This window comes from Melanerpes formicivorus, unplaced genomic scaffold (genome assembly GCF_026170545.1).
Source record: "Melanerpes formicivorus ecotype bairdi unplaced genomic scaffold, bMelFor1.0.p_v2 SCAF_2, whole genome shotgun sequence".
Classification (NCBI taxonomy): domain Eukaryota; kingdom Metazoa; phylum Chordata; class Aves; order Piciformes; family Picidae; genus Melanerpes; species Melanerpes formicivorus.
In genome coordinates this window covers 59244303-59270581 of record NW_027142354.1, presented here as the reverse complement: position 1 = coordinate 59270581, position 26279 = coordinate 59244303, and the positions used below count along the sequence as shown (strand labels likewise).

Below are 26279 nucleotides of genomic sequence, written 5' to 3'. Positions count from 1 at the left end.
TGGCACCTCCTGAAGTGCAGGTCACTGCCCTGCGTTAGCCAGAGCAGCCCCGAGGTGAGTATCTGGCGCACGTTTGTTGGCTGCTCAGGCTGCCGGACGGGGAGTGGCGCGGGGGTTAGGTGTCATGAATACGGAGCAGAATTGTTTCTGCCGGAGGAGCTCTGCAGGAAGGGTGCCGGCTGCGGCGCTGCTCCTCCGCGGGGCCAGCCCGAGCTCCGCGGAGCCGCTCCCGCCCTGTCCCCCCGCTCGGTGCCGCCGGGGAGGCGGGGCCGGAGCCGCAGCCATGCTGGGCGCTGGGGCCGGGCTGCGGCTTGCCCTGCGGGGAGCGCGGCGGGCCGGGGCCCGGGGAGCCGCCGGCGGGAGCCGCTCCGCCGCCACGGTGAGGCCCGGGGGGCGCGGGCAGGGCCGGGCCGGGCGCTGGGCAGGCGGGGCCGAGGCGCCCCCGGGGCGGCCGGCGGCTGGCCGGGGCGCGGGGGGCGCAGCGGGGCGCGGGGTCGCCGCGGGAGCCGGGCCGGTGCCCGCCCTGCGCCGCCTCTCCCGGCTGGCTGCGCCGCGCTCCCTGGCTCGGCTCTGGGGGGTGCGGCGGTGGGCAGGCGAACGCCAGCCCCCTCCTGCTCCTCTTCCTCCCGGCTGCTGCGAGTGCAGCCGCGGGGTTGGAGGGGACACGGCCTCGGCGGCCTGTGCCTCGGCAGCCTGCGCCTGAGCGCGCTCCCGGCTCGCCCTGCTCCCGGCTCGCCCTGCTGCTGGCTCGCCCTGCGCCCGGGACCAGCCCGAGCTCGGGCCCCGTCGCTGTCAAAACCCTGTGATCCGATGTGGAGTCCCAGCCGTGGCTCTTCGAGGCCTTTGTGCCCGAGCGTGGGCTCAGGGAGGTGACTGCGGCGTCCCCAGCCGAAAGAGGGAACCCCGAGCCTGGTGCTGCCTCCCGGCTGCAGCCCTCGACTTCCCTAGCACAAACCCTCCAAACCCCTCCGTGAGCCTGCGTGGAGGAGCTGGTGTAGTGACAGAGTGGTTTGGTTTGGAAGGGACCTTACAAAGGTCGCGTTGTCCAGCCCCCTGCAGTGAGCAGGGACGGTTCACCTCCTGCCAGGTGACACAAAGCACCAAGGGCAGCCCCTCGCAGCGGCAGTGTCTGTGTGTGCTGGGGAGGGGGCAGGAACGCCTGCAGCTGCAGCCCCGGTAGCACCAAGTGCGGTGTTTGCATTCTGGCAAGTCCAGAATCGTGTCTGCAGCCTAGGGAGCCTCAGCGAGATCAGTCTGGGACCCTGTAAAACCCTTCCTGGACTGGATGTGTCCTGCTGGTGCTGGTAGTGATGCTGTTGGGTTGATTTGTGCTGTTTGGGGTTTCTTTGGTGCCGCCTTAGTGCTGGCAATGTTGCTCCTTGGCTCAGGTCCCATTGGCTGCGTTAAGGCCTGCTCTGCTCGGGCTCACAGCCCCATCTGGTGGCACCGGCGCTGCTGCTGGTCTCCAGCAGAGAGCTGCCAGCACCCTGGCAAAGGCAAAACGCTGCCTGGGCTGGCTCTGGGTACTCACAGCCCTCCGAGGCCTTCCTGAAGCTCTGGAGCACCACTGCTTCTCACAAAGCTGTTGTAAAGTGCTCATACAGAGATGAAAGCAGTTTGAACGTGGCTGTGCTGGGGAGAAAGGATCTTCCCATTAAAGCATGCCCTGAGTTTGAGGCCCCTCTGTTGGAACTCCTTGCCTTAGCCATCACTCCTGCCCTTAGCTTCTGCCTTTGGGTGAAGTATCAAACCTTTTCCAGCCCCTCGTGGAACTTTCCTCTTTGCCTGGCTGAGGCAGTTCAGGCACTGACCCAGTGTGAGCTGTGCTGCTTGTGCCTTCAGGCAGGAAGCTGTTTGAACACAGGTGCTTTGCAGGATCCAGTGCCTTGTAACTTCTGGTGTCTGCGTTGCCAGGTTGCATTCTTTCCCTTGTTAGCTCAAAAGCTCTTCAGTGCTTGCTCACCTTCCCAGCACATCCTATGCTCAGAGCCACTCCTGCCTTCTTAGGAAGAGTGAAATACAACCATCCCTTTCCCTTCTGCCTGTAGGAACAGCTGTCCCCCAGCATCCCTTTGAGCCTTGTCACTGCACACATGGCACTCGTGTGTGTGTGGCAGAGCAGAATGTTTGCAAGTGAATTCCTGTGTCAGACAGGATGAATCAGATGGGCAGGGGATGGGCTCAGGTGTGGTGCCCTCTGTGTTCATCCCTGCTGCTTTTGTTAGCTGTGCACAGCAGCATTTAGCTGAACTCCAAGGGCCAAACAGAAAGGGAGTTCCTTGGCTGTTCTAAGGTAAGCTGCTCTGTGAAATCAGTAAGACACTGCAGAGTGCATCTCCACCTCCTTACCTTCTGCACCACAGAGCCACAATTTCAGCCTGTGCTGTGCTTGCTGTTGCACAGAGGAGAGCCTCACTCTCACTCCTGTCTCTTTTTCCCCCTCAGCAGTCTTCACAGTCTCACTGGTTGTCAGCAGAGGAGAGGAGCCAAGCTCTGTCTGACCTGAAGGCTTCAGGCTGGTCTGAGCTAGGTGAAAGAGATGCCATCTACAAAGAGTTCCACTTCAAATCTTTTAATGAGGTAAGTGCTGTTGTGAGCTAAAGGAAATGTAGTTGCTGTCCTTTCCATACCATCCCTGGGGGCAAATGCTGATGTTCAGAAACCTGGGACTGTCCTTGTGGGGCCAGACCCTTCTGGCTTTGCCTCGGTGGATTACTCTGGGATTCTGATCTTACCAGGTGGAGTAAATCAATTATGGTTTGTAGAGTTTAAGTAGTTTCTTCTTTCTAATATCAGTACTTCCTGATTATAATATCAGGGTCAAGGTTGGTGCTGTAGGGTTAGACAAATAGTGTTTGATCTTGGAGGGTTTTTCATTACTAGCACTTGTAAGGGGATGCTGGAAATCAGTAATAGCTGGAGAGAGGGATTCCTTTGTCATGGATCAATACAAGAGCAGAAACTGTGGAGCTGGAGCTGGCTGGAATGGGCTTCAAGGCTCAACTGCCTGCTGGGAGGACAAGCTGGGCTGGTGGAGTCTCTGTGCAGCTTGGGCTGGATCAAGGTTAGCTGTGACTGTCTGAAGGCAGAATTTCACCTGCAGATTTGTAGGACCCAGCTGCAGCAGCCCCAGAGCAGCAGAAGCTGTTCTGTGATCCTCCTCCGGGAAGGGCTCAGCGTGCAGAGCCCAAGGGGCTGCTCAGAGCTGGTGTTAGGGAGCAGGGATTTGCCTTCTGGTAAGCTCAAACTGGAGGTAAATTCAAATGATGCAAGGGTGCTTGCTGGTGCCTGTGGTGCAAGTGACTGCCAGTAAATGTTGTGTTTGTGGTGACCTAGGCAGCAAATGCCCAAAGCAGAGCTACGTACCTGCGTGGCACCTGGGGAGGGTTTAGCCCTGCAGCGAGCTTGCAGCTACAGCTCCTTTCATTTCAGACAATAAATACTCTGTTTGCATTGTGGCCCTGCAGTGAGAAAAGTGTGAGCTTGCAGCTACAGCTCCTTTCATTTCAGACAATAAATACTCTGTTTACATTGTGGCCCTGCTATGGAGTGCTTGGCGAAAGCCAAAGGAGTGAGAAACATCATTTCCTCGGTGATCCTCCTGCTGCCCTTTCACGGATGGTGTCAGATCAGGTGTGCAGAACAGAGAGGGGGAAAAAAAGAGCAGCTGAGCTGCCACGAGAGGTATGCCAGATTTATGCCTTGCAGATGATCTTGCTGTGATTAATGCAGTCACTGCTGTATTTTACTGCTCCTTGCAGATAATGTTCCCGATGCATGGAAAGTTCTGTGGCTTTCAAATCGATGCCAGGTTTACAAAGTCTCTGTGTGTCAACAGATGTTAGGAATATAAACACAACTTTTATTATAAAGTCCTGCAAATGTGTAGACATGAGCTTGGTTTATGTATATTATTTTCAGCATGAGGATGAAATGAAACTGCTGTGGAACCCCAGAGTTATTTAGATTCCTGGAGCTTTCAGGCTGAGATTAGCTGGGTTAAAAACCATCAGCGGCGGGCGGCCCTGGGGGGGCTGACAAGCTAATGACACTTGGGGCTTATGGAGTTAGTTTGTAACCCAGGAATGGAAAGCACAGGGGCTGCTTGTTAGGCTGAGAGGCATTTCCATGCAAATGGGCTTGGGAGGTACAGCTCCCTGCAACAAGCTAGAAACCAGCCTGGGGTCCCCGCTGAGGCTGCCGGTGGGTGCCACGCGGCAGTCTGGGCAGCGCTGCTGCTGGGGGCTGGTTGCTGCTCTGTCTCCCTGCTGACTTTTGTGTGAGGTGAGCTCCTGGTGTGAGTGGTCTGAATCTTGTATAAAATATAAAATACACTCATGGTGAGGGGGGAAAAGCAAACGTCTGGAAGCTGATGGCAGCTGTGTGTCCCTTCCTCCGTACACCTTGGAACTGCACCATGTTGGGCAGGAAGTAGGCTTTGAGCAGCCTGATCTAGCTGAAGATGTCCCTGCCCACTGCAGCTCACTTCCAGCCCAAACCATTTGATGATTCTATGAAAGTCAGAATGGTTTATCCCCGGGACCCTCCCTGGGATGTGCTCTCAGAAGTCCCCTGGTTGGGCTGCTGTTCCTGAGGAGCCTGTGCTCTGGGCTCACACCACTCCAGGGCAAATCTTGAGCCTCCATAAACCTCACACCCATGTCAGGGAGCTTGTTCAGCGCCTCATTCCCTGTGTGCAGGGAAGGGACAAGCAGCTGGTGAGGCTGTGCAGCGTCAGGATCTTGCTTGTGCCCCTTCATGGCTTTGTGCTGCTGAAACAAAACCTTTCTCTTCCAGCCTTGGAGCAAGTCCTCTGCTTCCAGTCTGCCTAAGCACAACTCAGAACCTGGATAGGAAATCATTTTACACCTCCAGACCAATGGGAATTGTCATTCTGCAGGCTTAGGAATGAAGCTGCAGAAATGTTCAAGGAATCAGAGTGGTTTGGGCTGGCAAAGCCCCCTGGGATCATCCAGTCCAGCCATCAACCACCCCCACCTCCATGGCCATGGAACCACGTCCCACAGTGCCACATCTACACATCTTTTGTGCACCTGCAGGGTTGGTGACTCCATCAGCTCCTGGGCAGCCTGTTGCAGTCCCTGACCATTCTTTCACTCAGAACATTTTCCTAGTGTCCAACCTCAGCCTCCCCCGGCACAGCCTGAAGCCATGTTGGACTGATGTTAGTTATCAAGAGAGGGAGGGGTTGCTGAGGACCTCAGTGTCCTGGCTTGTATCTTGGGAATTTTCAGGGAATTTCTCAGCATTTCAGGCCCCTAACACCTCTGGAGGGGTGATCCTGAAAAGGGAACAGACCTGCCCTAAAATCCTGAATTTCCCCCAGCTTTGCCTCGAGCTCCGTCCTGGGCTGGGCAAGGGGCAGGCAAAGGGCTCTGGGCACAGTACTCCATTTGGGTCTCTTCACCCAGCTGCTCGTTTTCACCACATCTGCAGGAACATCTTAACCCTGAGCTTTCCATGTCTCTTGTCAAAGTTGGTTGGTTCTGAGCAGAGGGCTTAAGGGGCAGCTGCCTGTGTGGAGGCATTTCCTTTGGCGATCGCAGGCATGGCGAGGGAGCTGCCCAGCTGCCACCTCTGCTGAGGGACAGGTTCAGCTCTACAGCTGCTTGCCTTTACAGGGGGGCTCTGTCATGAGGCTTGTCTGAGTGGGTTTGCTTTCAAGAAGTCTCCTGTGGGAAGTCTCTGTAAGGCCTCTAAGGTCCTTGTATGAAACGGCAGGAACTCAAACGCCTTGGGAGCTTGCAAAGCTGTTTGCAGTACAGGCTGCGTTTGGGGCTGCAGGACACAGGTGACAGAGGAGCCTGAGTGGAGGGGACCATGAGGAGGTGCCCTGGAGGACCCTGAGCAGCCAGAGCAGGAGCACATGTGTTTGTGCCCTTGCCTTGGTGGAGTCTTGGGTTTTGAGACCTCCTTTGAAGGGACTCTTGGAGTGCTGCTCTCACTTCGCACTTCCATATCTGCCAGCTCTGCGGCTTGAAATCCAGGAGCACAAAGAGCAGGACATGCTGCTGGAGGTGCCCTCTTTCATTCCCCTCTCACTGCAGTGCCAGGGCTTTGCCTTTGGCTGCAGAGAGACAGATGTGCCCCTTCCCTTGTCTGTTATGAGGGATGCACCCCACAGGAGCCTGGGAGGGCGTGATGGATGTGTTGGTTTCTTTGGACGGGGCTGCTGGGTGCCAGGCCCTGTAGCGTAAGCTGTGCTGATGGTTCCTTTCCCCACTCCCTGCACGTTGCTTTGTCTCTGCATTGATCAAAGAGTGGAAAAGTGATTTTTATATACCCAGGCAGCACATTTCGCTGCTGCTTTATGTACTTCATCTCCTGGCTGCTGGGCTGAGAGACGTCCACGCCTCGTGCGGATTGAGAACATAATATCCCTGAGCCTCCGGTCCCCGAGCCTGGAATGAGCTCTGTGGTGACTGTTGGGTTGTGCACCACATCTCCAGCTTTTTACACGCCACAGAGGCCTTGTGGGCTGGCTTGCTCTGCCATTGTCTGACAGTGAGGTCATTCCCAGTCCTCAGAGAAAGGCTATTCCCAGCCAGATGCGGGCCATATATTAAAAGTAGCACCTGTGGCTAATATCACAGCAGCTTACCATAAATTTACATGGTAACCAGGATTAGAGCTGTCAGGACTGGTAAAAAATGTCTAGGTTTAATTTGATTTCCAGTATTGAAGGAGCTCTCCAACATTTTGCTTCATAACCATATTTTAGAAGTTAAACATCCCCCCATTGTTAACTTTTACAGCACTCCCAGTGCCCGTTAAGGTGATTTGTCAAACGGGGGTCAGGACGAAGCGAGCCGGCCGCGGGAGGACGGGGAGCCGAGCCCTCCGTGGCAGGCTGAGCCCTGCCCTGTGACTCTTCCCGGGGCCGGGGCCTGATTGCGTTCAGCTGCAGCTCACCTCGGCCGCGCTCGGCCTCGGAGCTGGAGCAGCCTCAGCCCCCGGCTGCCGCTCCCGATCCAGAGGCGAGGCTGCTGTCCCTCCTTCGCTGTTCCCAAGGCGGGTTGCTCTGTCGCTCCTGCCCAGGGCTGCTCGCTCCCTCTGCCGAGCCCTGTGTCGGCTTGCCTGCTGCATGCAGCTCGGTTGTCTTCTGCCTGCCCAGCTAGGTGCTGGCTTCAGTCGCTCCTCCCTGCACCCCTGGGGTTTCCACCATCCCCCGAGTCCTCTCCCCTCTGCTCTGCTGCGTGCACCTGCAGAGTTCTGGAGGTCTTTCTGTGTTAGTGATGCTGTTCACCACCTCCCCTGCCTTTATGAACAGTCACTGATTTACAGCAAAGCAGGAGTTATTTATGGGGGGATTTGCAGAGTGGAGGAAATCTTTGTGTCTGAAAATAATGAATTCCTGGATCTCTGCCTTTATTAGAAACTGATAGTGAAGGTTTGGGGGCCACTGGAGGTCAGCCTGTGGCTGAACCAACTCAAGTGCCTTGGGGTGGAGCGCAGCAAGAATGAATGACTCCTGGATGGCCACACCTCCCTCCACTTTGCTCTTGTGACTGACTCCAGTAAGGAACACTCAGTGGGTCAGAGGGTCAGGGTGCAGCTGTGGGACCTGGACGTGGTCCACCTGCCTGCACTGCTGCCCGGCCCTGCCCGCAGCAGGCAGGGGAGCTCAGGGGCTGGGTGAAGAGCAGAGAAGTTCTGGGGAGATGCTCATTTGAAAGTCTTGTTCCCTGGCCTTGGAGGATGGGGAGCTACTGCTGGGTGCTCTGCTCGGTGTGTCCTGTGCCCAGTGATGCTCCCAGTTAGCTGGCAGCCAGCAGGAGAGATTCTGCACGGCTAGGAAGCCCATGGTGGTGGATGTGGAATGGGTGGATATGAAGCTGGGTTGCACCTAGGCAAAAATCGAATCCTTGATGCAGTGAGTTGGGAGATGCCAGGATTTATCCTCTCCTTGTGGCCAGTGGGGTTCAAAACCATGTGAAAGCCAGCCAGTGCTCCAGAACATTTTGGGGCCCGTGCTTTGCTCTTGGCAATGTTTTCAGTCTTAAGTAGAGTTGCCTTAGTGCCTCAGCAGCCTCTTAGGTCTTTTAAAGTCCTTCACAATTAGCCCTTGCGTGTCTGGCAGCCATCATTTTGTCCTTCAGTCCATTACAGCTTCATGGTTGTAATGCCCAGGAGAAACTCATGCCTCATGAAAGTCGGCAGGTGATCAGCAGTGGTTCCTCCTCTCCATGCTGCAGGCATCTCATCTCCCCATTGGCCAGGGGCTGAGTACAGATCCCCCCACCCTCATGTCCCCCCTGCCTGTGACAGCTACTGCTACAGTACCACTGTCATAGTAGCAGCAGCATGGCACTCACACAGGTGCCAGGCCCCCAGGACTATCTGCCTGTCACTGCACCAAGCACATCCAATACAATTAGTGCTCTTTGCACTGGAGGTTCAGGGTGGCTTGGTGGCCTTCATCTCCTCCAGCAGGCAAGATGTCCCAGCCCAGGTGTGGTAGAGGTTGCATGGGTTTAATTTTTCATGTAAGTTTAATCAGAGAGGCTTCTTTTCTTGACAAGCCCCATCCTATTTCTCCACAGAACAACCCACTGGTGTACTGTTGGTAACCAGGAATGGGAGTTTCTCGTGGCTGAGTTTTGCCCACTGAGTAGCCCTGCTGCATCTCCATTTAAGCAGGATGCTGCTTAAATCTGCCCAGCTGACCATTGGGGCTGCTCTCCAGTTGGCTCTCACACAGAAGCCTCCCTGAGAGGATGGATTTGTTATCACTCAAATCAAATCCAGAAGAAAATGTTTCCCCATGAGAGCAGCTGGGCATTGGAATCACCTCCCAAGGGAGGTGGTGGATTCCCCTCCTTTGGGCAGTTTTAAGACAGCCTGGCAGGCTGCTGGGCCAGCTCATTGCAACTCTGCTGTCACCTAGAGAGGCTGGAGCAGGTCATCCTCGGGGGCCCTTCCAGCCTGGCACTCTGGGGTTCTGTCACTTCAGCTGGACACTTTCATTTGGGAATCATGGAATTGTTTTGGTTGCAAAAGTCTTCCCAGGTCATTGGGTTCGACCTAGCTCTACCCAAGCTCTACCCGAGTCAGGCTGAAGCTGCTTTTCCTCCCGCAGCTGGCCCCTCACAATGACATTGCTTTACCTGTTCGGTGAAGGAGACCTGGTATGGTGCAACTCCTACACTAAAACGTGCAGAGCGTCGCTGGGAAGATGCCGCCTGCGTGCAAACAGCACAGCTCTCTGCCTTGCCTGTCTAACCTGTCGCATCCCTTAGCTTTTGGCGTGATGCCCAGCTCCGCTTTCAGCCCAGAAATTGCCCTTTTGACACCAGCAGCGCCGCCGCCACGGAGGGGGCACCCGCACCGGGTCCTCTTCTCGCGGTCAGGGGCGGTGGGCTCTGGCTGGCAGGGCGAGCCCAGCCCCCGGCAGCCCCGCTCGCAGGTGCCCCGCGGCTCACCGCGGGCACATCCCAGCCGCCCGCGCCCCGGCGCCGCCCGGCCCCGGTGCCGCCGAGCCCCGCGGGCTGTGCCGGCCCCGCTTAGCGCGGCGGGGGTCGCAGCGGCGGGGGTCGCAGCGGCGGCGCGGCCCTGACCTCTCTCCGGGGGAGCTCCGCTGGCCGCCCCGCGTCGCGCCGCATTAGCGTGACGAAGCGCAGCGCTGCTGCCGCCGCAGCTTTGGGGCTGATCAGAGCGATTCCTTTCACAAACAACCGCCTTTGCCTAAATCCTTACATCTGCTCCCAAACGCCACTGGCGGGGCCGCGGCGGGGTGAGGCCGGGGGGATTCTTATTCCTCTGTTCTCAAGCTGCCAACCGGTTTCACACGGAGTGGTTTGGAGGAGAATTTTCCTTCTCCCTCCCCTTCTGGCCCTTTTCTTCCTTGGATTTTGTTAGGCTGAGCTGAGAAGTTCCTTTGGAGAAACACAAAGCTGGCTGTAATGTGTTGGAGGGGTTTGGTGGGGAGCGTGGGGATCCCCGTGCCGAGTCAGCACTGCACCGCTGCATTTGCTTGCTGCTAAGGGGGCTCTGTAGGAAAAGGGGGTTCATTTCAGAGGAGAAAGTCCTCATTTCATGCTCTACTGTGATTTTCTCCCTTGTGCTGCGATGAGGAAGATCATACTAGAGCAGGGCTTGTTCAGCCTGGAGAAGAGAAGGCTCCAGGCAGACCTCAGAGCAGCCTTCCAGCACCTGAAGGAGCTACAGGAAAGCTGGGCAGGGACTTGTATGAGGGCCTGTGGTGACAGGACAAAGGGCAATGGTTTGAAACTGGAGCAGAGTAGATTTTGACATCAGGAAGAAGTTCTTTACCGTGAGGGTGGCGAGACACTGGCAGGAGTTGCACAGGGAAGCTGTGGATGCCTCAGCCCTGGAAGTGTTCAAGGCCAGGCTGGATGAGGCTTAGAGCAACCTGGGCTGGTGGGAGGTGTCCCTGCCCGTGGCAGGAAGATTGGAACTGGATGAGCTTTAAGGTCCCTGCTCCCTCCTGGCAGTCTGTGGGAATGACAGGAGGCAGTTAAAGGTCTGTGCATGCCCCAGGTGTCCTCAGTTGGGAAGATCTTTGTTCTGTGCAAAAGTTGGCAGGCACAAAGGTGATGAGCTGTGCAAAGCCAGGGTGTTGTGTTTCTGCACGTGCCTTGTAATGCCCAATCCAACAAACAGCAGAGGTGTGCAAAGAGTTTCCAGTTGTGCTGTGCCCACAGCAGTTTCTGAAGGGAGGACTCAGCATTAGGATTTGTCTCTCCTGGTGAGCCCCCTCCCCGCCTGCAGCTGTACCAGTGTGCAGATGGTAACAACCTCAGCAATCTGTGGATCTGTGTCCCTGCCCATGGCAGATGGTCTTTAAGGTCCCTTCCAACACAAACTGCTCTATGATTCCTCACACCTCCACTGTGGTCTCTTCCTTGCATGTTTGGCTTGTTCCTTGTGTTCCAGGAAGCTGCCAGTGCCGTGAGAGGAGGCTGTGGGAGATGAATGGCCACGAGACCAGGCCCTGCTGCTTGTAAGCCATCGCAGAGCAGGGCCTTTCTCAGCACCCTTTGATGTTCTCCTGCATCATAACTGGCAGAGATTTAGAGGATTACCAGAGGCAGGATATGATTGTCCTTGGATGCTCAGCAGAGGAGATCTTGAGATATGGATCTGGTAGGATGTGTCATCTTGGCCAGAAGGGCGAGGAGCAGTGAGAGAGCTCCCTGTGTTATCACCAGCAGGCATGGTGTGTGAGCTTCACTGTCCTGGCTGCAGAGTGAGCTCCCTCCTGCACATGTGAGTAACAGCTCTGGGTGGGGGCAGTGGGGTTTTGTTTGTCCAGGGCCAGGCCTGTTCCATCCAAAGCATGGTGTGATGGGGTAATGAAGTCTGTTCTGCACCGTAGCTGAGCTCTGCAAGCACCTGAGGCCTTGGGCACCTTTGTGGAACAGAGCATTCTCTTCAGTTAACTCTTACTTGGTCTGGCTTGCAGCAGTTGCCTGGCAGGGGCTGGCACCATGCAGTGGAGGATGCTTTGCTGCCCAAGCAGCAGCATCCTTGTGGAGCACAAAGCACATCAGAGAGCAGAGGGTTCAGGTGCCAGGATTCCAAAGGCTGGAACTAGAGACTAACTGCCCCTTGTTCCTGGTTTATTGTTACAGTGGTTTGTGTGAAGGCTTTACTGCAGTACAGCCAGGGGTTTGATTTGCTGGGCCAAATATTTGCTTTAACAAGGAAAATTATCATTGTTCTTTCAGCAGTGCAGCCAGCAGAGTTTATTATTCTGAGTGGCTGATTGCTTTAGCAGGTGCTCAGTTAATGGTTGGGTTATTGAATGCTTGTAGGGAGAGTGCAAAAAGCTCATTTTAGAAAGCCCTGTTTCTTGAAGCAGCTATTTTATGTGCTGTAAACCTCCAAAGTGCAACCTTTGTATCCTGGGTTTGAGCACAGAGCACACAGAAATGGCTTGGGCAGTGGAGAGCTGCATTGCACTGCCTGCATGGCTGGAGGGTTTCTTCTGTGCTCTAGCTCAGCACTGGAGCCTGGGGTTGTTCCCCTGCTTTTTATCGAGGTGCTAGTGTGGAGAGCTGTGCTTTTGAGCAGCTTCAGCCTTAGTCAGGAGTGAAGCTTCCCTGGAGGGCTGAGGAGCTGCAACTGGGGCAAAGAAAGGCGGGGGGGAAGAGCACTGCCTGTGACTGTGTCTGCATGGAGCGTGTCACAAATGCTGTGTGACTTGTCCCAGGCTGGAGCTGGGATGTCTGCTCATTTTGCAGCACTGTTTGTGGGTAGCTGTAACTGGTTTTATCTGCCTATAAGCAAATGAATGTGTTTTGTGATCACAGATTCATGGAGCAGGCTGGGTTGGAAGAGACCTGAAAGGTCACCAAGTTCCATCCCCTGCCATGGGCAGGGACACCTCCCAGCAGAGCAGGGCCAGTGTGGTGGTGCTGGATGGAGTCTAGGCTTGGAAGTTCATCTCTCCCAGGCAGAAGTTTCTATGGAGCTGAAGGCATCTCCTTGTTCTCTCACTTCCATCAAGTCTGTAGATCTGCTTGGTGGGATGGTGGCTGATGGGGGTGTGAGGTCTGTGCACTGAGTCACTGAGAATATCCTCTGCTTGCTGTTCACAAACCCCAGGTGCACTCACTGCAGTAAAAATGAGCCTCAGCACCAAGGCTGCTGGAAAAGCCCAGATGTGACAAGGAGGAAGGTAACAGATGTAACATTTTATATCATGTTGTCACCAGTAGATCTAAGTTCAGCAGGTAGGAAAATCCTGATACAAACAGGCTTAGAAGGGAGAAAGTTGAGGATTGCTGTGCCTGTTGCACATGAGGCTTAGCATGAGAGGAAGAGAGAGCAAAGCAAGACCTGGGGCAGGTCAGAGCTCTCTCTGCCTTCCTTATTCCCTTTCCTTGCACTGCTCTGTCCCCCTTGGCCTTAGCACAAAGTGTAGATTTGTTCTTAAGAGCAGTTGAATCTCAGGTGGCACAAGGTACACCTGCACCTGCTTCCTGGCAAAGGGATGTCCTAGCTGGGGCACTGCTGAGCCTGGCAGCTGGAGCCTTTGCCTCAGGCCTCCTGTGGAGAGCTGCAGCTCAAGCACCATTGGGGGTTGTGCCAGGACAAGGGGCAGTGGTTTAAAACTGGATTTAGAGGAGGTGTAAGGAAGAAGTTTTTCACAGTGAGGGTGGTGAAACACTGGAATGTGTTGCCCAGAGAGGTGGTAGATGTCCCAGCCCTGGGAACATTCCAGGTGAGGTTGGCTGGGGCTCTGAGCACCCTGCTGTAGTTGCAGCGGTCCCTGAGCTCCCCTGCAGGGGACTTGGGCTAAATGAGCTCCAAAGGTCCCTTCCAACCCAAACCATTCCATGGCTGTGTCACCTGCAGTGCTGCAGCCAGTGCAGGCTGTGCTGAGTGAGTGCCATGGGCAGCTTGGGCTGTTCCTGGGGCAGCATTCCTGGAGCTGCCTTCTGTCACCTCACAGCTCTGGCCTCTGTCCCTGTGTGAGCAGCATCCCTGCCTGGGCCGTGCCTCCAGCTCCGCTGCTCCTTGCCTCCATTTCTTCTTCAGTCTGGCTGATCTATGACAATAAACAGCACCAGGCTGGGTGAGGAGAGGAGGGAAGCTGTTGTTTATCTGCTCAGGTGGTTCCCATTAGCAGGATGCTGGTCTGTATTATGTTACTCAAATCAGAGTGTCCCAACAGGACAGAAATTATGAAGATTGTTACAGTATGTTTCATCCCATGTAAGAGCAACAAATTGCAATAATTTCTTTAATAGGAAAATCAGTGCCTTGGCAAGGTTACTGCTGAACAATCTGATTTAACTCTGGCTTTGCTTGCATTATTTCTTAATGCATAAAAACTATTTGCATAGTGTCTGGAGTATAAACATGCTGAGAATCAAAGGCAGGAGGGCCCTCTGCGAGAGCAGGCGAGTGGCAAACTGCTGGGAGCAGAGCAGTGTTTGTGCTTCCCCTGTCAGGAGCTGTTGAGACAGAGCTGGCCAGCGCCTGCCTCACTGCCCTAATTGTAAACAAGTGTGGGGAGGCAGGCACAGCACCCCGGGGGACGTGCTGCGGGGCTCTGCCCGGGCCCGGGGGGGCGAGCAGGGCTTGCGCGGGGGCAGGAGTGCTCGGAGGGGACCCTCTGCAGCGCTGCTGCAGCAGTGATATGTGCAGGGCACAGAGGGAGCTCGGTGCTGGGAAGCAGCACAGCAAAGGCTGCTCAGCTGGAAGCTGTAGCTGTGGTGCCTCACACTGTGTTCTGCAGGCAGAAGAGACGCGTGGTACGTGCTGGCTCCTCTGCAGTGTTCCTCTGCAGTCCTCTCCCTCCAGAGCACAGGGCTCTCCCCTCCATCCCAGGTGATGGGTTCTGGCTGCATTTGCAGTGCTCTGCTGCTCAAGCTATCCAAGCATGAAAGTCCAAACCTCTAGCAGGGATTTGTTAGGTGCTGGTCACCTTTAGATGCTGCTGGCTGCCCAAGCCTGGATGGGGTGGGATGGAAGGAGTGGGGAAACATGGGCACCACACCTGAGCCACTGTGGCTGTGGCTTGCACTTGAGAGATGGAGACATGAAGGGTCTGGAGATCAGATCCTGTGAGGGGCAACAACTGAGGGACCTGGGATTGTTCAGTTTGGAGAGAAGGAGGCTGAGGGGAGACCTTCTGGCTCTTTACAACTATCTGAAAGGAGGTTGGAGCCAGGTGGGGTTTGGTCTCTTCTCCCAAAGAACAAGTGATAGGATGAGAGCAAATGGCCTCAAGTTGTGCCAGGGGAGGTTTAGGTTACACATGAAGAACAATTTCTGGCCCAAAAGGGCTGTCAAGGCCTGGCCCAGGCTGCCCAGGACAGTGGTGGAGTTCCCATCCCTGGAGGGACTGAAAAGCCATGGAGATGTGGTGCTGAGGGAGATGGCTTAGTGCTGGGCTAGCACTTGGACTTGATGGTCTGAAAGGTCTCTTCCAACCAAACCAATTCTCTGGTTCTGTGGTTTAGATGTGAGCCTCAGGACTGTCTCAGCTGTTCTTGGAATGGCATTACAAAGGAGAAGAGCAATGGGAAGATGTTCTCCTGTTGTGGGTGGATCCAGACAGACACCCCACCACTTCCCCCCCCCAAAAAGAGGAAAATATCTAATGCCACATCATGATGCAGGGTCCCTGGGGTGCTTCAGACTGGTGAGGCCAGCAGGGAAGAATCCCAGCGTGGGGGTGTGGTTTGGAGGCTGAATACCTGTCCTGTGCTGCCAGCCGGTTCTGCATGCCAGCTGAAGCCCTCTCTGCGGTGTGTGTTAACCATGCTGTCACTTCCAGATGAAGAGTGGCCTTCTGAGGTGGTATTTGCATATTCCTCAGGCAAAAGGCTTTCTCTAATGGAAGTCAAATCAAACAAACCCTGCATTTTCCTTGAGAGAACTGCAGAGACTGCCATGGGATGAAGTGAGAGCCTGGGGACTGGCTAAACAAGGCTGGAAAGAGCTCAGCATGGAAGAGCTTTTGCCTTCTACCTGCTGGCCCAGAGCTCGGTGCTGGGGACACACATCAGCTAGGGCTGTGAAAGCTGCTGCAAGTGACCCTTGCTGATGTGAGGTGGTTGTCAGTGCTGAGGGCAGCAGGTGCTGCACGCTGGGGGGAAGGGAAGGCAGCAGTGTGAAGCCTGCCCACCCCTTCCCCTGTGTGACAGAGGCACTGCAGCACGGCTGATTTCTTCACTGCCCACTGATAAACGGGGCAGCTGCAGCGGGGGGGGTGGGGAAGGGAAGCCAGGTAGCCCTTCACTGCAGAGGGTCGAGGTTGATGCTGCCCCCAGCCTCAGAATGACAGATGGGAGGCAGAAACCTTGACGTGCTTGCGATCAGCTGCTTGGCTGAGCCTCCCCAGCCCGGGGTAGGTGCTTCACGGAGTGCTCATCCTAAGCCAAACAGCTGGAGAGGGCATGGCTCTGGCATGGCACCTCTCGGCTGTTTGTCTGCCTGGGTCCCCTCCTGAGCCCAGTGCTGTCAGCTGCTCTGCTCCGGACAGGCGCTGGGGGTGATCCGGGACCGGGGGTGATCCGGGGCCGGGGGTGATCCAGAAGCGGGGGTGATCCGGGGCCGGGGGTGCTCTAGCGCCGGGGGTGATCTGGGGCCGGGGGTGCTCCAGCGCCGGCGGTGATCCGGGACCGGAGCCGCACGGGCGGCTGGTGTATAAGCACGACACAGCGACCTGCGCTGCTTTGATGTGGGAACTCATCAAGATAATGCTGGCAAGCCCGGGAGGAAGGCAGCATGTTTAGAAAGCATTAAGATGAATTGATGTCTTGCTTAAGGAGTGTGAAAGGAAGAGTAATGGCAGATCAGCTGCAGGGTCCCGCGGCGCTCCCGGAGCCCTGCCGGGCTGCGCAGCGCCAGCGCCCGCTGCGGTTTCAGCTTTCCTCCCACCCGTGACAGCGAAGTGCTTTTCCCGTTCTCAGCCCCGCTTTTCCCGTTCTCAGCTCTGCTTTTCCCGTGCTCAGCCCCGCTTTTCCCGTGCTCAGCCCTGCTTTTCCCGTGCTCAGCCCCGCTTTTCCCGTGCTCAGCCCCGCTTTTCCCGTGCTCAGCCCTGCTTTTCCCGTGCTCAGCCCCGCTTTTCCCGTGCTCAGCCCCGCTTTTCCCGTGCTCAGCCCTGCTTTTCCCGTGCTCAGCCCTGCTTTTCCCCTTCTCAGCCCTGCTCTCACACAGCAGAAGAATTAAGTTTTATTTTGTCACTTGCCAAAGCAGTTTGGCCAGCCCCGAAGCGTTGTGGGAGGACCTTCTGGTGGCCTCTCAGAACTTAAAGGAGGTGGTCAGAAAGCTGGGGACAGAGCTTTGAGCAGGGTCTGTTGTGACAGGACGAGGGGGAGTGGTTTGAACTAAAAGAGGGTGAGAGCTGAGGGTGGGGGATGGTGGGAACTAAAAGAGGTTTTGGACTGAGAGTGTTGAGTCCTGGCCCAGGGTGCCCAGAGAGGTGGGAGCTGCCCCATCCCTGGCACCATTCCCGGCCAGGTTGCCTGGGGCTCTGAGGTACCTGCTGTAGGTGCAGCTGTCCCTGCTGAGTGCAGGGGGCTGGGCTGGATGAGCTTTGAAGGTCCCTTCCCGTGATGTTTCCATGAGCCTATGAGTGTTTGTAAGCTGTTTTTTTCCTCTTCTATGAGGTTTCCTTGTTCTTCTGAGAGTCACTCTGATTTTCGTCTCCTGGAGGCACGCTCTGGCTGCCAGTGTTAAACACCACAAACATTTCAGAGGCAGTGTTACCACTGAGGCATCTTTAGTTCTGTCTTCAGTAATGTTAGAAGCCATGAAGGGTGGAGCCCTCCTGACACATCTGAAGCATCTCTGTGAAGGATTCCTGCACTGCTTGCTCCTTCTGGTGCTCTTTGTGGTTCCCTGCAGGGACTCTGTTCTGCCGTCCCTTGGGTGATGCTCTGTGTGTACTTGGAGTGACCTCTGTGTGTCTGGAGCTCACCTTAGACAGATGTCCTCGAAGCATTAAGCTGGCAGTGTCTGCCTCATCTGCTTCTCACTGAAACATCAGAACACTCTATAACATCTAGTACCCTAAAGCCTCCTTGAATGCAGCTTCATGGCTTGTAGAGCATGCAGATCCTTGCCTTCACCTCCCCTGTCATTTCTGAAGGAAGAATCTGAAACAGTTGTGATGAGTGGCTGAGGGGCTACAGGCTGTGCCAGCAGTGCTGCAGTGGGCTGCAGGCGGTGCTGGCAGTGCTGCAGTGATCTCCAGGCTGTGCTGGCAGTGCTGCAGTGAGCTGCAGGCGGTGCTGGCAGTGCTGCAGTGATCTCCAGGCTGTGCCGGCAGTGCTGCAGTGGGCTGCAGGCGGTGCTGGCAGTGCTGCAGTGATCTCCAGGCTGTGCTGGCAGTGCTGCAGTGATCTCCAGGCTGTGCCGGCAGTGCTGCAGTGGGCTGCAGGCGGTGCTGGCAGTGCTGCAGTGATCTCCAGACTGTGCTGGCAGTGCTGCAGTGAGCTGCAGGCTGTGCTGGCAGTGCTGCAGTGATCTCCAGGCTGTGCCGGCAGTGCTGCAGTGATCTCCAGGCTGTGCTGGCAGTGCTGCAGTGATCTCCAGGCTGTGCTGGCAGTGCTGCAGTGAGCTGCAGGCTGTGCTGGCAGTGCTGCAGTGATCTCCAGACTGTGCTGGCAGTGCTGCAGTGATCTCCAGGCTGTGCTGGCAGTGCTGCAGTGATCTCCAGGCTGTGCCGGCAGTGCTGCAGTGGGCTGCAGGCTGTGCTGGCAGTGCTGCAGTGATCTCCAGGCTGTGCAGGCAGTGCTGCAGTGGCTGCAGGCTGTGCTGGCAGTGCTGCAGTGGGCTGCAGGCTGTGCAGGCAGTGCTGCAGTGATCTCCAGGCTGTGCTGGCAGTGCTGCAGTGGGCTGCAGGCTGTGCCGGCAGTGCTGCAGTGATCTCCAGGCTGTGCTGGCAGTGCTGCAGTGATCTCCAGGCTGTGCCGGCAGTGCTGCAGTGATCTCCAGGCTGTGCTGGCAGTGCTGCAGTGATCTCCAGGCTGTGCTGGCAGTGCTGCAGTGAGCTGCAGGCTGTGCTGGCAGTGCTGCAGTGATCTCCAGACTGTGCTGGCAGTGCTGCAGTGATCTCCAGGCTGTGCTGGCAGTGCTGCAGTGATCTCCAGGCTGTGCCGGCAGTGCTGCAGTGATCTCCAGGCTGTGCTGGCAGTGCTGCAGTGATCTCCAGGCTGTGCTGGCAGTGCTGCAGTGATCTCCAGGCTGTGCTGGCAGTGCTGCAGTGATCTCCAGGCTGTGCCGGCAGTGCTGCAGTGATCTCCAGGCTGTGCCGGCAGTGCTGCAGTGGGCTGCAGGCGGTGCTGGCAGTGCTGCAGTGATCTCCAGACTGTGCTGGCAGTGCTGCAGTGAGCTGCAGGCTGTGCTGGCAGTGCTGCAGTGATCTCCAGGCTGTGCCGGCAGTGCTGCAGTGATCTCCAGGCTGTGCTGGCAGTGCTGCAGTGATCTCCAGGCTGTGCTGGCAGTGCTGCAGTGAGCTGCAGGCTGTGCTGGCAGTGCTGCAGTGATCTCCAGACTGTGCTGGCAGTGCTGCAGTGATCTCCAGGCTGTGCTGGCAGTGCTGCAGTGATCTCCAGGCTGTGCCGGCAGTGCTGCAGTGGGCTGCAGGCTGTGCTGGCAGTGCTGCAGTGATCTCCAGGCTGTGCAGGCAGTGCTGCAGTGGCTGCAGGCTGTGCTGGCAGTGCTGCAGTGGGCTGCAGGCTGTGCAGGCAGTGCTGCAGTGATCTCCAGGCTGTGCTGGCAGTGCTGCAGTGGGCTGCAGGCTGTGCCGGCAGTGCTGCAGTGATCTCCAGGCTGTGCTGGCAGCGCTGCAGTGATCTCCAGGCTGTGCTGGCAGTGCTGCAGTGATCTCCAGGCTGTGCTGGCAGTGCTGCAGTGATCTCCAGGCTGTGCTGGCAGTGCTGCAGTGATCTCCAGGCTGTGCTGGCAGTGCTGCAGTGATCTCCAGGCTGTGCCGGCAGTGCTGCAGTGATCTCCAGGCTGTGCTGGCAGTGCTGCAGTGATCTCCAGGCTGTGCTGGCAGTGCTGCAGTGATCTCCAGGCTGTGCAGGCAGTGCTGCAGTGATCTCCAGGCTGTGCTGGCAGTGCTGCAGTGATCTCCAGGCTGTGCAGGCAGTGCTGCAGTGATCTCCAGGCTGTGCTGGCAGTGCTGCAGTGATCTCCAGGCTGTGCTGGCAGTGCTGCAGTGATCTCCAGGCTGTGCTGGCAGTGCTGCAGTGATCTCCAGGCTGTGCCGGCAGTGCTGCAGTGGGCTGCAGGCTGTGCTGGCAGTGCTGCAGTGATCTCCAGGCTGTGCTGGCAGTGCTGCAGTGGGCTGCAGGCTGTGCCGGCAGTGCTGCAGTGATCTCCAGGCTGTGCTGGCAGCGCTGCAGTGATCTCCAAGCTGTGCTGGCAGTGCTGCAGTGATCTCCAGGCTGTGCTGGCAGTGCTGCAGTGGCTGCAGGCTGTGCTGGCAGTGCTGCAGTGAGCTGCAGGCTGTGCTGGCTCTCAGCTGGTGAGGGCAGTGCTTGTCCCGCGGCACTTGAGGGTCTGATACGCTCTGCCCTCCGCGGTGCTCTTGGCAATGATCTTGCACTGCAGGCTGCACAATCGTGTTCGTTACCGGAGTTAAGGTTGAAGAAGTGCAGGCTTCTGCCCCAATTAGGGCTGCTTGTGTCGCCGGAATGTGGTAATTACTTTAATTGATCACGAGATAGTTTCCTTGATCACCAATTAGGGCCAATTGCCGATCGAGTTTCAGGCCGCGGACCCCTTGGAGCTGATTTTCTGTAGCAGTGTTTTCCTATCTAATCAACCCCAAAGTTCTTTCCTTCCACAGCCAATCTTCTGCTCCCCAGGCAGGGTTATGGCTCTACAAACACAAAGGTGATTCCCAGGCAGCAGCGTTCCCGTGCCTGCAGCCAGCGGAGGAAGCGCTTAGTGCCTCACTGCAGGCTGCCCAGGCTGCGCAGGACCCCGGCTCGTTTTCTTACTGGGAGCTGCTTTTGTGGGTAATTAAAACAGACTAAAGTGCAGGAGCTGCCTGGGGAGATGTGCAGAGAGGGAGCAGGCTTCTGGGCAGAGCAGGACGTGGCTGCTGGGCGCGCAGGCTTCGGCCTGTGCCGTGGCACCGCCGCCGCGGTCAGCCGGAGCGCCAGCAGCGGGACCCGTCCTGGCGAGGGTCTCCGTGCCAGGGTGGATTCCTACTCGGGACTGGGACGTTCCTCGGGAGGAGGAGCTGCTGGGAGACCCATGCCCACTTCATCCAGATGGAGGCTTTGCTGGTGCCTGTGGGGAAGGGGCAGAGGGTTGGTGTGTGCTGAGGAGAAGGCTCCGTTGTCGCTGGGGGTCTGCTGGTCCCCTGGCCCTGAGCGGTTGGCCGCTGGTTGGTGAGCGTTTGGTGGGCCACTGAGCGGGAGGGTTTGGTGGTCCGGTTCTCAGAGAGGATCCAGTGGTGCACTGCTGGGGAGGGTTTGTCACCACAGAGCAGGATCTGCAGAGCAGATGGATGTGGCAGGCTGGTCTGCTCTGCTCTGCCTGCCGTGAAGGGACGATCGCTGTCGGAGCAGCAGCGAGCTGTGCTCGTGTGCTGGCACCTGTGTGCAGAGCTGGCTGAGCTCTTGGGCTGGGCAGGCAGAGTGGGCACGCAGCTGGCAGGGCTCTTCATGGGTTTAATCTGCTTTTCCCTTGCTGCTTGCTGGAGCAGAGCAGTCTTGGTGCAGGAGTTCTGCCAGTCTGGGGCACGTCCCTGTGCAGCTTGCTGTGCTGGAAGCAGAGTTTCTATCCAGCCCAGGGACGCTCAGGACATTCCCACCAGGTAGCACTCCTGGTGCACTGCTAACATCTGAAGCACAACCTGCAGCCTGCTGCTTCAAAGAGCCTGCTGAAACATTTGCACATTTTTACAAGTAATTGTCCCCTCCGAGGGAGCTGAACCCAGGGAGGCCTTAAGGCAGGGCAGAGTCCTCCCAAAGCTTGGAATGCTCTTGGGTCAAAGCAAAAAGCTTTTTAATTGCTGACAGTTTGGTGATGTCCAAATGACAAACCTCCCTGGAATGAGTTCCCCTGATTATAAGGTTTGCCTGCCTTTGGCTGGCACAGCCCCTGACAGAGCCCTGCCTCATCCAGGCACCGCTTCTGGCTGGGGGTTTTGTGGTGTTGGCTTTGGCTTTTTTTCTGACTTAAAGGCTTTTGTAATTTGTGAGAGGAAGAAAGACTTGAAACTATTATCAACCATTACATGGCATTCACTGACCACATGTGGGTCTGGAGCAGCCTCCCCTGGCTGGAATCCAGGCCAGGGATGTGCTCTTCCATCAGTCAGCACTGGAGAACTACCTGAGCCAGGGAGGGGGTTGCTGGGCTTGCTGTCTTGTCATGGAAAGCAGGCTGCAGCAGGGGTGGTTCTTCACCTGTGCCTGATGGCCCAGCTGCTGAGCCCCATGGGTGAACAAAGCCACGGGCTTAATGGGGCCCTGCTCATGCAGGAGCCCCTGGGGGCCCTGCTCCGCGGCTGCCGTCCTGATCCCCATGGACATCCTCATTTGCTTTAGGATTTACTCCTAAGTGTTTTGCAAGGGCCTCTTCCTGGGTCTGTGTCCTGGGGGAGCATGCCATGCAGTGTATGGGCAGAGGACTGGGAAACTCATTTCTGCTCAGTGTAAAGGGAAATCATCTTCCCCTGGAGCAGAGGGGCAGCCCCACCTGCTGCCTTTCTGCCCCCAGCCAAATAAAGGGCAAACCATTTAGGGGAAAGGATGTGTTCCTGGAAGGGGCACCAGGGCTGCTGTGGCACGGGGCTCAGGCAGGGGTGAGGGGTTTGGGATGGGTGGTTGGAATCCCTGCTGGATACCAGAGGTGAAAGCATTGCTCCCGTGCAGCAGTGTGGAGCCCTGGGCAGAGTGGTGTCCTGGGCCTGATTCCAGCAGTCTCAGGAAGTGCTTGGGTGGTGTGAGAAGGTGAAACGCTCTGCACAAGCCTGAGGTGCAGCAATCCCTGAGAGCTGCAGGAGCTCTGCAGCTCTGGGAGTGGGTCCTGTTAGCAGTGCTGCAGGTGCCTGGCATCCTCCCTGTGCTCTTTCCCTCTGCAGGCCTTCGGGTTTATGACCCGCGTTGCCCTGCACGCAGAGAAGATGAATCACCACCCAGAGTGGTCCAATGTCTACAGCAAGGTAAGGTGTCACAGGAGTCAGAGGGCTGGCTCCTTCTCTCTGGGCTTCTTTGGCAGCTTCTGCAGAGGGTAGGGAGGGGAGGGAGGTTGAGATGTGAGATTTTAAAGAGATGCTGAGGTATTTATAGTGGTGAGGAGTCAAGAATCAAGCTCTTTGTGGTGGCTACCAGCTGCCTGCTTTGAACCTGACGCTGCACCTCTCTAGCTGAGATCTGTGAATAAAATAGGAGCCTTTAAACTCCTCTTTAGCCACCCTGAATAAGTTACTGTTTGGGAATCACTCAGCAGCTCTTGTTCCTTTCTGTGCAGGCAGCCAGGCCCCCAGCAGTGCAGGGCAGCACCCCTGGCTGTGCAGGTACCTGAGTGGGAGCCTGGCAGCCTCACTGCAGGGCTGATTCTTTCACAACTGCAGGCTCCTATGGCTCAACATAGCAGCTTATAAAATATGTTTATAATATCACCTAGCTGGTGGTGGTCTCCCATTTACAAGGGCTCCAAGGAGCACTGCAGTCCTTGAATGAAAGGTGCTGTGTGGAGGGGGAGGCTCCTGCTCTGCCTCTCTCTGCCTTGTGGGGGTTGGTTGCTGCAGTATTTGGCTGATCTCTGGCAGTCCCACTGAACACAGACTGAAAGGACACGGGGCACCCACCCCCCCCAGCACGTCCCCAGCTCCCCTCTCTGGCAGAGACATCCCAGCACAGGCTCCTGCTCATCAGCCCTCTGGGTCACCCTGTTTAAGAGGAGGACATCCAATGGTCACTGAACAGAGTCCTGACCCTACCCTTCCTGATGTTCCTGGCTTTCCAGAGTGTTCAGAAGTACTCTCCTTTCCCCCTCTTTTCCCAAAATCTCAGTCAAGGGCAAGGCCAAGTGACACCAGCCTGTCCCCTGGCTCAGCCTAAAGGCAGCTGTGGGCAGCTGCTGCACAGCAGGGCACTCCTCTGCTTGGCTTTGGGGAACTGACCTGCAGCAAGCTTTGCAATCTTTTCACCTCCAGGGTGCTGCTCTGCAGCAAGTTCCTGAGCTCCTGACCTGGCTCTTGGCAGCCTGAGCACTGGCCCAGGTTCTTCATGAAACCTGGAGTGTGGGTGGAAGAAGGAGGTGGTTAGACTCCTCTGGCCAGCGCTGCAGAGCCTCTTGTGATGAGCAAAGGGACTCAGGGACTCCCTCTGCTTGTGCTTCAGGCTCTGCTGAGCCCCCTCCCCTGCAGCACCTTCTGCTGCACAGAGCTCCCCGCTGGCCAGGAGCATCCTGTCACAGCAGCTCAGCCCAGAGACAGCCCCTGCTGCTCCACCTGCATGCCCAGGCTGCTCTGGAAGCTCTGCTTTGGTTGTTGGCAGGTGCAGATCACTCTGACGTCCCACGACTGCGGCGGCCTGACCCGGAGGGACGTGCGGCTGGCTCGGTTCATCGACAGAGCTGCTGCCTCGCCGTAGCCAGGCCGGGCAGCTCTGCCCCCCTGGCCCTGTACCCTGCCTTCACAAAGCCTCACTGCTGGTACCCCTGGCCTCACACCCCCTGAGACATGGTATTTTGTAAGGGGGTGGCTTGGCTTTGCTGACCTCTCAAACCGTCCTCTTGAGACCCCTCCCGACGCCCCTGCTTGTCCCTCCCCGGCCTCTGCAGGAGGATGTGGCAGACAAAGCAGCCACAAACCAGTCCTGAACGATCCTTTTCCATAACTAAAGCAAGCTGGAACGACAGTGGGAACCCACCCCCTCCTGCAGGTGATCCCCAAGCCCACAGGCCTGGTGGTAGCTGACCCAGGAGGTTTGTTTGTCTCTGCACTTCAGTGTTAGAGCAGCCAGGCTGGGTCAGTCCCCTCTGAGCTGGTTCCTGCAGTGCTGGGAACTTTAGCTCTGCCTCAGCTCATACACAATCACCACAGAGCCAGGAATGCATTGGGTTGGAAGGGACCTTTCCAGCTCATCTGCCCACCCCCCCTGCAGCAAGCAGGGACAACCCCAATCAGATAAGTTGCTCAAACCCCCTCAGGCCTGACCTGGAATGTCTCCAGGGATGAGTCTCCATCATCTCTCTGGGCAGCCTGTTCCAGTGTTCCACCACTCTCATGGTTAAGAACTTGCTGCTGTCCCATCTGGATCTGCCCTGCTTTATTCACAGCTGTCCTGCTGCCAGCCCTTGTAAGCAGCCTCCCCCCCAGTGCCTTCTCCAGGTACCAGAAGGCTGCTGTGAGGTCTCCCCAGAGCTTCCTCATCCCCAGCTGAATCCCGGTGTGCTCCCAGTGGGAGCAAAGCAAGCTGTGCTGAGGCGCTTGGCTGGGCCAGGTCAGTGCTCAGCACCACGCAGGATCGAGGCAGGACTTGTGTTTCACCACCCTGGTACCTGCTGGGTCGGGGTGAGGGTGGCTTGGCTGGGAGCCCAGAGCTGCTGCTGGTGGAGGCAGCAGCATTAGCAGGATTCTTGCTAAGCTGGCTCAGCTGAGGCTGTGCTCACCCTCCTTTCTGCTTTGGCAGCTGCAGTTTCTCACTGCAAACCTTGTTCCAAGGGCTGCAGGTCCCACTCAGGAGGTTTAGAAGCTGCCCTGCCTTCATAGTCTCTGGTTTTTGTGCTCCTCCCCGACACAGACTGCCACTGCCAGGGAGGTTTCCACCTGCTGCAGGCTGGCAGCAGGGCCTGTCTCCGAGCGTCCCCAGCGTGCCTGTCCTGCCCTGCCAGCAGCCCTGGCTGGCTGACAGCTCCGCTGCCGGCTGCCAGCAGGGAGGCCGATGAGGGGCAGGCTCCTGCCTCTGAGCTGTGTGGTCCCTCAGGTGGTTGGGGTGCAGGGTGCCACCAGCTGCCAGGCAGCGTCCTGTCCAGGAGACAAGCAAGGGGTTTTGGCTTAGTCTCTAGCTGTGATGTGCTACCTGGCTGCAGGGAACACACACTGCCCTGGCTTGGAAGGGACCCTCCAGGGCCATCTTGGCCAACAGCCCTGCACTGAGGACAGCTCCAACTACAGCAGGCTGCCCAGGGACACATCCAGGCTGACCTTGAACACCTCCAGGCCCAGGGCCTCAACCACATCCCTGGGCAAACCTGTTCCAGTATTTCACCACCCTCCTTGTGATGAGCTTCCTCCTGATGTCCACCAGAGGCCATCAGATGTGAGGCTGCTGGGGTTTGTTGTCAGTAACCCCACTTGGGCTACAGCCCAAGCTCTGGTGCCTCCTGGTACTGGTGGGGGAGTGAAATGAGCTTCACCACAGTTCTGGCCAGGTCTGTACTGAACTGTGGCAGCTCTGCTGCTGGGAAGTGTACAGCGTGGGGCTCTGAATAAAACCAATGCAAACCAATTTCCTCCTCTGTGGTTTGTTCCTTTGTGCAGATGTGGCAAAGCTGTTCAGGTTTGAGTTGAATTTAAGATCAGTGACACACAGATCCTGGGAGGCCTTTAGGGTATTGATGGTTATGCACTCAGAGGGGAAAAAGTACTCCTCAGCAGCTCCTGTGGCTGGGAGAGCTGCACTGCCAGCAGTGGCCTGGAGCAGCCCTGGTGCTTGGAGGATCCCTGAGCAGCCCAGAGGCAAACCCACTCAGACAGGAGGAGGATGGCTCTGAACTGCTGTTCCCAGGTCAGTGCTTGTTTAGCCACAGTTCCTTGTTAACTCCTGGGGCATGCCACAGACCTGGGAGTGCCTTTTGTC

The 26279-nt window shown here is 56.9% G+C and overlaps 1 protein-coding gene across 5 annotated transcripts; it reads left to right on the top strand.

The window, feature by feature from the left end:
* Positions 1–23: 23 nt before the first annotated feature.
* On the top strand, positions 24–25928 carry PCBD2 (pterin-4 alpha-carbinolamine dehydratase 2). 5 transcript variants are annotated; one of them, XM_068163302.1, is made up of 5 exons: positions 138–379; positions 2449–2580; positions 3511–3684; positions 22553–22633; positions 23973–25928. In XM_068163302.1, exons 1-5 carry the CDS (start codon positions 284–286, stop codon positions 24066–24068), a joined length of 579 nt encoding a protein of 192 aa, XP_068019403.1. In that variant the 5' UTR covers positions 138–283; the 3' UTR covers positions 24069–25928. The 5 variants fall into 5 exon arrangements, with proteins under 5 accessions (XP_068019421.1, XP_068019412.1, XP_068019403.1 ...); XM_068163292.1 differs by having other exon boundaries at positions 139–379; positions 2446–2580; XM_068163320.1 differs by lacking the exons at positions 22553–22633; positions 23973–25928 and adding an exon at positions 3762–4150 and having other exon boundaries at positions 24–379; positions 2446–2580; positions 3511–3633.
* Positions 25929–26279: the final 351 nt, after the last annotated feature.

Excerpts from the sequence above, each read along its gene's own strand:
- PCBD2 (XM_068163311.1), top strand. The coding sequence starts at position 125 with ATGAATACGGAGCAGAATTGTTTCTGCCGGAGGAGCTCTGCAGGAAGG. Across the intron at positions 2,581-3,510 it reads ACTTCAAATCTTTTAATGAG|ACAATAAATACTCTGTTTAC; the intron begins GTAAGTGCTGTT and ends CTTTCATTTCAG. Across the intron at positions 3,685-4,797 it reads CAGCTGAGCTGCCACGAGAG|CCTTGGAGCAAGTCCTCTGC; the intron begins GTATGCCAGATT and ends TTTCTCTTCCAG.